Genomic DNA, 12679 nt, shown 5'->3' on the forward strand with positions numbered 1-12679 from the left:
TTTTTTTGGGGGGGGATTCTCCAGGAGTTATTTTCAATCTGCAGTTTATGATTCTTTGCCTTGCACACACTCACAAATCACAGCAAGTAAGCGCGGTTGTGGCATTTGACACATTTCTTTATTTACACCACAGGGGGTCATTAATACACACACACTTCCACGCATCGGTTTCAGTAAGGCTGAAAACACTAACACAGGTATCACAGTCAAATTTACAATTTGCAGCTGCTACGTGTTGATTCCAAAACTATTGTCCGCTTTATGTCGACATGTCTAACTTTGTCCACATTTGTCTTGTTTCCTAGCGGAATAGCCCGCACATCCATTACTGCCTCTGCCACTGCCTCCACTTCTAGGGAGATAAATGAACCACGTTACACATAAACAACACACAGTTTAATAGCACTACCATAAACCTTTAAAAAAATCATAAAAATAAGAATAAATACAACTTGGTAAAACTTGTGAAAGCTTGTCATAAAAAAATAGTTTGTTTAATTACATTTCATTAAGCAGATTCAGTTTAAGGAAGCAAACACAGGATTAGCTAATTAGAGTTTAACTTTCATAATAAGAGCGTGTTGTAACTAGAACGCAGCCATCCTGAACGGAGAGCCCCTCCGGGGAAGAAGCGGCAGTCTCAAGTGATGGTACAGTGCTGAGTGACTGCTTTTCCTTTTTCTTTTTTTTTTTACGTCAGATGATTAGACGCCATTGTCAAGCTTTGAATTGGAAAGCAGGAGGGGATGAAAGCAAACGCAGAGCAATTACACAGGCTTTTTGTCAGTCGTGTTACTCAGGGGTTAGGGAAGTGAAAAGAGCGATTACACAGGGCCTTTGTGCGCCTCTGTCTGCGTGATGGTTTACTGTCAAACATTGTTTTGCACCCAAAACAGATATTTTCCTCAACAGTAATTATGCAGCACGTACTACATTTAATTAAGGGCTGGACCCATCCAAACATGTCAGCTCTCCGAGACTTTACATCAGCACTGGCTCGTTAACGCGTTTCAAACTCCCAACATGAATATTAATCACTGTCAAGTGTGATCCCTGCATCTGATCAAAACAAACTGAAATGACTGGAGCTCAGAGCTCCTCAAAATGCCTTTATTTTTGTGTGCGCACACATATATATATGATTTGTAAAGAAAAACCCTGAGGGCACGATGACATCTGTGACAGATTAAACTCTGCGCACTCACATTAGGCACTACATCATGTTTACGTCTGCTCGTTTATCACGAGGCGGCCGTCTGGTTTTGTGCGGCTGTGTGGCCGGCATGTTGGCGTACACGGGGTAGGCCCTCATCTGCCTGGACTTCTTTGAAATCCTCGCACATGCGGGTATGTTCTCGTAGACGTTTGGCTGTGAACACGTGTTTGATTTTTGGTTAGCATCCGAGGCGTTAGACAAAGGACATGTGGCAGGTGATGAATGTAAAGACTGTTAGTGCAGCAATAAACAGGCCACTCTGATATATGATCAATTATAACACAGCTGTTACAAAATCTTAAAAAATGTTATTCAGCATCATTAATATTAAATACAATTATACATTAAATATCTGGAAATATTTTTATCGAATAAAAATGGGCTATGAGGAAATAGGATCGTGACAATGTCATTAATCAGTCATACAAGTGATCATACTTCAACATTATCAGGTCTAAATATTACTCATAAGGTAATAATCAGTACATACTGTTACTGTACACTATCTATCTACCATGGAATTAGTATAAAATCATATTTTCAACCAATTCTTGTGACACTTTTGCTGCATTTTTCGACAAGTCGCCGTATCACATTAACCAAAAGCGTTTACACAGTTGGTTATTGTAAAGCGGCGTAAGTTAAATCAGCAGCGTATCAGGTTACATGATGATGGGTTGTGCAGAATTAAATAAGATTAACGGTGGGGTGTTATGGTATCGTAATTAAGAGCATGTCTGATGAGCAGGTTGGGGAGAGTCTTAAAGGTGTCGAGTGTGAAGACGAGTGTAGATATCATGAATAATGCAACACTTGCCTGTCTCTGAGATGGGTGCAGTTTGACTCTGTACTCCTCTCGCCTGTTCTTCTTCCTGTGCGGATTATTAAAATAACAGTAACACGTTTGTGTAATTCAATTTGACTCGTATAGAAACAAATCACAACGTACCTTCTGTATTGGAGGAGACTTGAAACTGGAGATTGAGACCATAAACTCCTCAGGAAAATGATTACAGACGTTCTAAATCAAGTTTTTGCAGCCAGAGAGTCACCCTCTGCTGGTCATTCAGGAGAATACAGGCTTCAGGCACTTCCGCATTGGCTTCACTTTCTGGACTTGGCGACTCCATGTTTATATACAGTCTATGCTCTAATTTGCCAACATCAGCATGCTTACATGCAACACTTAGATGGTGAACACGGGAAACTGTACACCTGCTCAAAAACAGCATCTTGGCATTTTCATTCAGCGCACAGTCATGTTAGCATGCTGAGGATGAGCTTTCGGATACCCACTGTAGCAGCTTTTCTTGAACTAAACAACTATCATTAAAAGTGAGTAAAATGAATCTTCACTGTAGACTTCTTTAGTTTTATGCTATTTAACTAAAAGAGCACTCAGTAAAGTGGATACCTCTGCCAAGGTGTGCTCTTATGAAAGAAAAATAAAAGTGAAAAGGGAAGTTGCCTGATTAACTGCACCAAACTGTATCTTGATCTAAGAAGCACCATAAATGTCTAGTTTTTTAAACATCGAGATCCGTAAATTATGTCGTGAGAAATTTAAGAGATATAAGGAAAAAAAAACTTGTATTTAACCACATTTGCACCAAAAAGCAAAGGGTTCTTTCCTGACCCACGCACCAACACCAACTGGTTCAGTGCTTTGCGTAATCCCGCTCACAAATAAACAGACAATGGTGAAGACAGAATGACCTTGGCGGAGGTAATGGACGTCACTCTACTGTAAACCTGCAGAGATCCAAGCAATCGATCTAAGAGCATACAAAGTATTTAACAATCAAGACCAGTGTTGGAGTTTTGCTGCTGGAAGTTCCAATTTTCCATTTCAGACAGACTCTGTTCAAGCATCAGTTCACTTACCGACTTATTTAGACTGACTATTATGAGTATGTTTTTTTTTTAGGCTTGTTGGTTTACAAGAAAACACAAGTGAGATCTTACCTTTGCCTTAACGCTAGTATGAGGATGACTGTAAGAAGAACGAGCCCTGCAGTTCCAGCCCCGATGTAGATGTACATCATGTACATGGATAGACTGAATCCACCTGGTTATGAAATAAGAGAAAATAATAGTTTTTCTTCTTGAAGATAATTAATATGTCATGTTTGCCTCTATACAAGATGCCAGACACAACATCAGTCTGTTGCGAATACTTTTACACACACACACACACACACACACACACACACACACACACACACACACACACACACACACACACACACACACACACACACACACACACACACACACACACACACACACACACACACACACACACACACACACACACACACACACACACACAATACCCAGAGAGGGGCCTCAGGATATGTGGTTTAAGCAAAGTCAACATTGCAGAGTGTGTGAGATCAGCACTGGAGCACCGTTTTATTGTTTTCATTATGTTTCATCAATCACTGTAATACGTGGGGCCACATTTGGATCCATTAATCATTTTCAGGGTGAGAAACGATCCATCATCCAGTCGCAGCTCTCTGTTTGTGTATGTTAACTACGGCATGATGCGCGTCTTTGTACCTGGAGTGACAACCGACAGCCGCACGGTGGTGGTCCGCACCCCCGCGTCCGTGTTGAAGGTACAGCGGTAGAAACCGCCGTCGTCCGGCACCACGCCTGTCAGGCGCAGGTCGACGTCCAGGCTGTCGGCGCAGTCGACCTGTCCCCTATCGCTGTAGTCCTCGCCCACCAGGCCCCCCTCCACCTTCTTGCACACACCGATGATGCCCCAGGGCTGGCCGAGCGGCATCCGCTCCAGGAGGGCCTGGTAGACGGTGCCCTGGTGCTTGTGGTTACAGCTGATGGTCAGGTTGTTGTTCTGCTCTGCCAACAGCTCCACGTCTGCCACGGTCACCTCTGGGCTGGAGGGCTCTGTGGTATCATCATCATCATCATCATCTTCTTCTTCTTCTTCTTCTTCTTCAGGGGGCTCATCTGTGTGAACACAGGAAGGCAGGAAGGAACCAGCTTGTCAAAGAGAGACAGACATTTCGATGCGTGATGGAACTCAAACATAAAAGCTCATTCCATTTTAACTCTTGGGGCAACTTCATGAAGTGAAGCCTTTTCTTTTATCAACAAATGGTTCGTACACCAACGGTGTCTGTCGGCAGCTTTACCTAAATCCTCCACCTGAACGCTCCGGGTCCAGGGCCCCCGGGGGAAGGTCTGAACGGAGCAGCGGTAAAGCCCGATGTCCCGGTGAGTGACGTTGCTCATGGAAATGCTCCCGTCCATGGGTGTGCTCCTCAGGAACTCGATCCTCTCCCTGTAGTGGTGGGAGAAGGCCACTCCGTACTCCGGGTGGAAGATGGCCACGGGGTTCTTGTCTGGCACTTTGGTCCAGGACACCATGCTGAGGTTGCCGTCCCAGGGGCACACGCACTCGAGGACCATCCCTTCCTCCAGCCGAACCGCGACGACCTCCTTCTGCTGGACAGCAACTGAGCAGAGGGAATTCAGTTTGAAGAAATCATCACGTCGATAAAGTTACAAAGTGGTCAAGCCTATGCAATGTGGTAAAAAAAAGAAAAAGAAGTTTGCCCCATGTTTCCCCCCCTAAAGTCCTCTAGATGTGAAGAACACCAGAGCCATTCACAGTTTTTGAGGCCATCCCTTGGGTAATGCTAATTAGGATAATTTGAGGACGACGGACAATTGTCAGTGATCAAGCTTTCACGTTTTCAAAGCCCCCTTTTACTCCGAGCTGAATGACGGACGATTTCAGCTCCTGTGACGCTCGCGGGACGATTCCGACAGGTTTGGAATAATAATGTCTCAAGAGTATTGCAAAACTTACCATGACAAGCACTCCCACCACCGTCCCATCCAATTTACGCCAAAAGGAAACTTTTAATTACTTACTATGAATCAAGCAATGTTGAAATATCATACAAATATTCATGTAAATTACATTTTAATTCATTAACATACATTTATTTAGATTAAATACATTTATTAATGTAAAATTTAAGCTCAGTATCTCGAAGAGAAGAGGAAAAATCACTTTGAGCAATGGTTCTAAAGGTTTTATCGTGTCCCTTTTAGGAGAATCTTTTCCTAAAAAAAAGGTTTATGTATAAAATATATGTAGACACTACATACCTTTGAGAAAAGGGAGAAAGAGGAGTACCACAAAGTACCAGTGGTCCTTTTGTACGGCTTCCATCTTGCCCCACCGAGGGTGAATGAAGCGTGCATTGATGGAGACGAGTGGCGAGGCACCCGAGCTGCACTTCCTGCTGCAGCTCTGTGGCTACGGAGAGAGAAACACTCGAGCTGCTGGGACACACTTCATGGCAGCCCACTGTTCGTTCGCTCGCTCGCTCACTCCACACAGAGGGGGCACTTTATCACTTGCTCTGGGAATGGGAGGCAAGCTTATGGCATAATGCTGCACGCTGGGATCCACACTGGAAGTTTTCTATATTGTCATTACCGTTGCCTTCAGCAGCCACAAATTCTGCCGGTTAAAAATGTTTACTATCTTGTATATAACTTTTTTTAGTTAGGACTTTAAAATACTTTCAAAGAATTTCAAAGTAGATTATTTCGAATTTGGTGATATTTGTGGTTACGAGAGTCATACCTCTGATATTGGATGTGATAAGGGAATTTTGTTGCTGATATTTGTGTATAAAATTCTCTTGACTGTTGACTTTTTGCGAGTGGTATTTACTGAACTCTCTCAACTGTGGGTTGCCATGAAATTTGGGACGTTCGTGACGGTGTGCTTGAGATTTAAACAGACCTTTAAATCTACCTGACCTAACTAACAAACATTATTACAAAAAAAGGAAAAAGGTTCTAAAGCAACAGTGTCTGTATCTACAACCAGAACTGGCCCCCCCAAAAAATGATAATGCTCACAAAAAACAAAGCATAGCGTTTACACTAGTCAGATTCATACAAGACGGCATCTAAACTCTGCCACTTGGCACTTTAATATAAAAACAAACAAATTCATATTCTACAAGTTTATAGCATGATACAAAAAATTATAAATATAATCAGTTATTAAGCAGCTGGGTGAGGTTTTTAAGGCACTTCAACAGGTAGGCACTCGTCGGCTCCTGCCTGTTCTCTGCATCTGCCGTTAAAGAAAGAAAGAAAACACAATTTGAAACGAAGGACAAAAATAATATCATGTTCAGGTTTGAGTGTCAGGACAGAGGCTGATATTCCCTCATTTAAAGTCAATACATGCAAACCTTTCCTGGAGACGGCATGCGCCTCCTCAATTCTCAATCGTATGGAGGGACACTTCAGAGTTGTCTTGGCCTTTGAAGGGAAATTAGAAAGACAAATCAGGATGAGTTGTGTTACTGACACTACACAGAGGAGAGTATTTTTATTTTTATTTTTATAATGACATAAAAAAGGATGAAGATATGAATGCAAGAGTTCAATAAAAAAATTAGGCAGATTTATTTATTTACTTTTACATTTTCCATATTTGGCGGACACTTTGCTCCAAAATGACCTACAACTGAGGGACAACACTAAACCTTCAGTACAGTGGGGAAACCTTGGAGTGAGAACTAGGTGCTAAATCTGTTCAATAAGACAAAATGAAGGGCCTAGAACTAGACAGCACGAAGACACGCATGGATTTCACTTGACATATTTCACCAATAATGGCAATAAATGCACAGTTACTAAAAAGAAACATTTAAGTGCTTGGGTGTGTGTTTGTGCGTGTGTGTTTGTGTACCCTCTGATTGTTGTGGAGCAATGCCCAAAGCGCAGACGCTCCCATGCAGCGAGTCTCCACGTCTCTGCTTCCCAGACAGCATAGCAACGACTGCATGGCTTTGTCTGGAGGAAAGACATGCAAGATAATCGATTTTGCGAATGATAAAAAAACAGTACCCTTTTAAAAGGACAGGAGTTATTAAAAATACAGATTATATATAATAATACATAACACAACATAATAATAAAAAATACAGTTTAGCACACTGTCAGTATCTGGGTCACATTCTCAACATCAGGTTCACATTTTGACTCAAGGAAATGGTGTTAATGTTTATAATAGGTTGCCTGATTCAACAGACAGGAAATGTGATCTTTTCTAAAGAAATGTCGCAACATATTCAGACCACCTGGGCCCACGACTCCCACCAGCAGCTCGCTCTGCACAGGGGAAGTACACAGTCTGTCTTTTCATCTTATCTGCAACTTCCTCTCTCCGCTTCATCTATGTGACTTAGAATTGTTCCTCTTCATAACACTGCACCGCAAACCTGCTGCATTATATTTCTACTTTCACTAAATTATTAATCTGGCTCTCTCTAAAATGTAGTGGGTGTTAAACTCACTACGCTGTACTCTGCATTTTCATCATGGATAGTTTTGACGGCTAGTTACACATGATCGATTGGTTCCTGTTCTGAATCGACTTCAGAGACAAAAAAAATAGCACTTTCATTGTATTAAAGAAAATAATCACTTCACTCCAAAAAAAACGGTCAATAACACCGTTTTGATATGCGCAGCGTGTATCCAGTATATTCTCATCAGTAAAGGTAAAAATGCCTCAAAGCCGTTTAGAGATTTAACTGTTAATTTCAATTTACAGCATTGGATTGACATTTGGTTGATAACGCTTGTTTTGCTTTCTTGCGGAGATTTCTTTTAGCAGATGAGCAATATCTCTTACACCTGCGCCTTGAGCAGGGAGCTGGATCCAGGATGTGGTTAGCTTAGCATAAATGCTGAAGGCATGGGAAAACAGGTAGCCTAATTACTAGCACACACGAGGACGGTATTGATTTCCACGTCGAACTCAAGGCAAGAAAAAAATGATTTATTTAATGCAAAATTTGAAAATGTTTTTCTCCTGCCTTCAATCTTGAGTGATTGCAAAGCACCCCATACGTGAGAGGCTGTTTTTATCAAATGATGAAACACTGATACACATATATATACATACATACATATATACATATATATACATGTAAATATACATATATATATATATATATATATATATACAAATTTATATGAAATCAATAATTTTAACCCCTGCTTTCCTGTCATACCACTGGAAATGACGTGTGGCTTGTTGGCAGGCCAGAAGCAGAGGTTGTGGAGCGTAAGCAGCGCGTGTCGCCGCTGAGGTGCCAGGTCCGCCAGCAGTTCCAGGACTCCAGTCACCCTGAGGATACTCTGCTGGATATCCTCCGCGAACGACAGACTGACCAGCAGCTTCAGCCACTGGCCCAGTAAGCTCCCAGCACAACCACCACCACCGGCCTTGGGAATTGGCACCGACATGAAGGCCTGAAGGAAGTTATTCTGAGAATGACAGAAAAAGAAGATGTTTCAGTGTCATGGGAGCAGAGTCTCCAGTTTAGAAAATATTTCCCCCAACCAGCACAGTGTTATTGTGAGGACAGACTGTGACAAGTGTGAGAGTATCACATGTCACTTATAACATGTCGTGGTTATATCTCACATCCAGATTCTCCAACCATCACAATGGACATACGTTTTTTCTGGGATGTCTAGATCTACGATTGCTGTCATTTGACTCCACTCAAATGGACAAACGAATTTGATTGGATATCTATAAGCCACTGCGGTAGAACCAAATCAATACAATCAATACAATTATAATCTATCCCATTGATTATGTACACAGAATATACACTTCAGGGGGCGGTGAACATACTGGTTCCTGGAAAAACGTAAAGAAATAGTTGTTTTTGAATCAATAATTAGGTTGTTATGACAGGTTTCTAAAAACTATTGTCCTGCTAATGCTAAACTAATGCTCCTTTATATCTCTCTCTTTCAGGGCAAACAAATATTATCAATAAAGTAATGTTTATTGAAAATAATCAGGCGTGAACCTTTTGCAGAAGGCCTCTGCAGTCGCGGGACATGGCGAGGTTTGTCAAGAGAGAGAAGGCGAGCTTCTGGACTGTGCCGTTGTCGGGGGCGACCCCCGAGGCCAGCTTCACGACAGCGTGCATCAGAGAGCTACCGGAGGTGCCCTTCGATCCTGGCGGCACACTCCCGCAGAGAGCGTTGCATGCTGGGAGAGAGGAGAAATAAAAACAATCGTGAGTATGACATTAACATTGTGTTTTCAATGAAGGATAACTTTGAGAAATGTTACAGATAAGGAAGTTATTCAACCATCTATCACACAACAGTGGACACACATGCAAGCACGCTGCCAAAGGAGGCCAATCAGGAGTGCAGCTGATTGACGTGGTTTTGGTTTGCAATGGGCAAATTATCTCTTTTTTACAATTGTGGTTAACTAACCAGTTAAACAACGGTGGCTTCAGTCAAATTATTTGGAAAGTGCTTATCCTTATCATTAAAATCCTTTCGGTATGTCCTGTACTGTACTCCTACCTACTCTTAGCAGACAGGGAAAAGCCATTTTTAGCTGTTGTGGCCATGTCAAAACAGTTTGGAGGGAAAACTGGATTCAGTGGTTGAATCAGATTAAAAGCCTGAGATTTTAATGTTTTTTTTAAATCTTCATTCACCATGAAAGCACTAGGACTGATGATAAAAGCTATGTTATATATAGAGTGAGAGTAGCTGTGGTACACAGTAACACCAGCTTATAAAAAAATCACATTGTATGGCTTTAAGGGAGCCACTAATCACTGCTATACTGTTCCCCAGTAGCTGGGATGCTCCTCAACTGTGATTGTACAACTTATGTTACAATTTTTATAAAGCATGCTGAGTTGCATGTCTCTCCGCATCAAAGATGCCATACAAATTGAGTTCATGATTATTATTTTCACACATTGACAAAAAAAATGTTTTATTAGGTTTATTATGCTCCTTCCTTTAAATACCCTGGGAGTACGTCTTACTGTCACCTTACCATCACACCCCTAATGACACCCTTCTGACTCTGGAAGGAAGGGGAATCATTTAGCCCTGGGCGGTGGCAACGATTTTTTTTCAATAACACCTTTCAGAACTGTAAACACAAATAGATGAAGCAGAAATAAGTGATATCTCTCGGTTTCCTCTTTTTTTTTTTTATTACACTGGTGTAACTGACATGGCTAATTGCTGCAGCAGTAGCTTGCACGCAAATTCCAGAAAACTGATTGTTGTTGCACATTGGAGAACATGACAGCTAGTTGGTTTTTGCTAATTCTGAAATGTTAATGCGCGGCAACAGGCGTGTGCTGATGTTAGCCTGAGGTTATCTCAATACCTGTCAAGGCGGCTGACGGTTCGTGAGATCAACAGGGGAGGTCTGCTTTACAGTGGATCTACATCACTGATGTGAGTCAGATTCAACCGTGTTACATATAGAAGTGATCTATATTACAGAACTGTAGAGGGGGGGAAAAGGTATGTTTTCTTTTTCTTTACTTTTACTATTGAGGCTGATACAAAAATACCTATGCGTTGCACAGATGAAAACAACAATCAAACTTGAACTAGCGAGCGCAAACGGAGGCACAGATAAGGCAGGTAGACTGGAGATGAAGCACTCGGTAGCAATGTTGCAGTCTCAGGAGACGAGCTAGTAGCCTGAGGGTGGATGGTGTAATACTAAACCTGGCTGCATGCAGCCTCCTGTTCAGTTAACCTTTGGGGAGATACTGATTTCTGATGCTTCACAGCTTAAGTTTACAGGAGGTCTAAAGTGAGTGGGTTTACATCAGAACACACACACACCCACACACACAACCACACACACCCAGGAGCCGGTGCCAATCAAACAGTAACACACACACAGACAGACAGAAATGTTCATATGAATCTGACGTTCCTTCACTGATGACACTGATTTCCATGACACAACTACAGCAGTTGCACATGCATGCCATCCGCGCACACAAATAGATCAAAGTGGCCACGAGTTGTTTAGTCAAAGCCTCCACATGTTTCCTCCCTGCGAATCTCAACATCTTTTTCTACAAGTCTTTTGCTTCTATAACTTCCAAAGCTCTTACATTTGCATGACGGAATATATGAATATCTCTGTCAACACAGAGACACTCACTGTCGTTCCCCACATCGTCTTTCGCTGGTCTGACACCTGTCACCATACAAGCGGCCATGCAGCTCGATCACCAGATCCCGACACTGCGCCCATTGTGACCAGTGCACGCGCTGGTCTTATACAGTGAGACACAATGTTGCTCGGTGGTGACTGGAGAGGACAACGAGGCTCTTAGTGCGAAGTGTGTGTGACTCAGTCAGATTGCTGAAGTGCAGACGGAGGCGATGGGCAGGCACGGGCCAGGCACAGTGCCTGCACAAACACACAGACAGTGCAAACACACACACGTGCACACGCACACGCACACACACACACACACACACACACACACACACACACACACACACACACACACATATAAAGACCTGTGGTGCAGTTGGCCGTGTAGACGCATAGAAGCTCCAGCACTGCCTCCATGGTGGGGTCGTCCAATAGGAACCAAGGCCAAAGAGCATAGAGAGCCTGTGTTAGGCGTGCATCTGAAGCCACCACCTACAGACACAAATACAAATGGATATACACATCATGCCCACACACACACAAATGCATAGAATAAGGCCCGCAAAACAGGCATGCACATGATTACAGATGCACAACTCGTTAAGGTAATAACATCTCAAAGAAACCGTGGTTTACACAACAGCAAAAACCCAGATGGCAGCAATCAACATAAATGCGTCAATGTCTTGGTGGGTGTGCAGGAGGAACATGCAGGGGAGCAGAATAATTGCAGGGCGAGCGCTGCAGTGGAGCCTCCCTGGCTATTTAGTCCAAGGTAACCACCAGTGACTGTGAAGCCACTTAGAAAATGAAGACCAGCTAATATACTTTGTAAGTGATTGTAGGTAAACGCCATTACAGTGTTAAAGAGGCTAAACTTGCTGAGACGTTAGCGGGGCCGTGCACATTTAGGCAAATCTCATTTACAAGGCATTTATGCTCTGAGGTTCCATTAAAAAACAATTAGCAGTGGGGAATTAAAAAGCAGACGCGCAGGCTCACTTTGCATTCATCGCTGCGGTAAAGAGCACTCCGCAGGATCTCCACAGTCAGCTTGATTCCCTTCAAACGGCCCTCTTCCTGAAAACGTAAAAAAGACAAAACAAACATCAAAATGTCCGAAGTTATCAACACAATCTAATGAACATTTAATGCTCAAAACAGCAATTTGATGTTCCCAATATTTATCCAAAAAGTCGTTAGAGTTGAACTCAGTTTGTTATTCTACCCAGAAGGGGGGAAGAACACAGGCAGCACAGGAACTGGAAATTTCCAGCCAGCCTCTGCTCACCTTTTTGCGGTGAGAGGCCTTGCTGGGTCGGACCGACTCCAGGTGGAGATGGGAATGAGTCTGCTTCATTTGCTCCACACAGCTATCAATCAAACCGGCTAGAAAACAGGCAAGTCGGAGGATCAGAATC

The 12679-nt window shown here is 42.7% G+C and overlaps 2 protein-coding genes across 8 annotated transcripts in view; both read right to left on the reverse strand.

Annotated features, from left to right (window-relative positions):
- Positions 1-99: 99 nt before the first annotated feature.
- cd226 (CD226 molecule) lies at positions 100-6042 on the reverse strand. 5 transcript variants are annotated; one of them, XM_035619324.2, is made up of 7 exons: positions 5366-6042; positions 4381-4704; positions 3782-4195; positions 3182-3284; positions 2034-2088; positions 1206-1369; positions 100-349 (listed from the first exon to the last, which is right to left on the reverse strand). In XM_035619324.2, the coding sequence occupies exons 1-6, from the start codon at positions 5427-5429 to the stop codon at positions 1214-1216; spliced, it is 1116 nt and encodes a 371-aa protein (XP_035475217.2). In that variant the 5' UTR covers positions 5430-6042; the 3' UTR covers positions 100-349; positions 1206-1213. The 5 variants fall into 5 exon arrangements, with proteins under 5 accessions (XP_035475217.2, XP_035475216.2, XP_035475219.2 ...); XM_035619323.2 differs by having other exon boundaries at positions 100-352; XM_035619326.2 differs by lacking the exon at positions 1206-1369.
- Positions 6043-6181: 139 nt separating this feature from the next.
- rttn (rotatin) overlaps positions 6182-12679 on the reverse strand; it is a 31456-nt gene continuing 24958 nt past the window's right edge. For 2 of the 3 annotated variants that reach the window (XM_035619320.2, XM_035619319.2), the window contains exons 42-49: positions 12550-12647; positions 12261-12338; positions 11624-11750; positions 9118-9302; positions 8305-8560; positions 6975-7078; positions 6472-6541; positions 6182-6350 (exon numbers count right to left, since the gene is read on the reverse strand). In XM_035619320.2, the coding sequence (XP_035475213.2) occupies positions 6271-6350; positions 6472-6541; positions 6975-7078; positions 8305-8560; positions 9118-9302; positions 11624-11750; positions 12261-12338; positions 12550-12647 (998 nt within the window). In that variant the 3' untranslated portion in view covers positions 6182-6270. Of the gene's footprint in view, positions 6351-6463; positions 6542-6974; positions 7079-8304; positions 8561-9117; positions 9303-11623; positions 11751-12260; positions 12339-12549; positions 12648-12679 lie in introns of all 3 variants that reach the window. The other variant, XM_035619321.2, reaches the window with a different exon arrangement.

This window comes from Scophthalmus maximus, chromosome 21 (genome assembly GCF_022379125.1).
Source record: "Scophthalmus maximus strain ysfricsl-2021 chromosome 21, ASM2237912v1, whole genome shotgun sequence".
Classification (NCBI taxonomy): Eukaryota; Metazoa; Chordata; class Actinopteri; order Pleuronectiformes; family Scophthalmidae; genus Scophthalmus; species Scophthalmus maximus.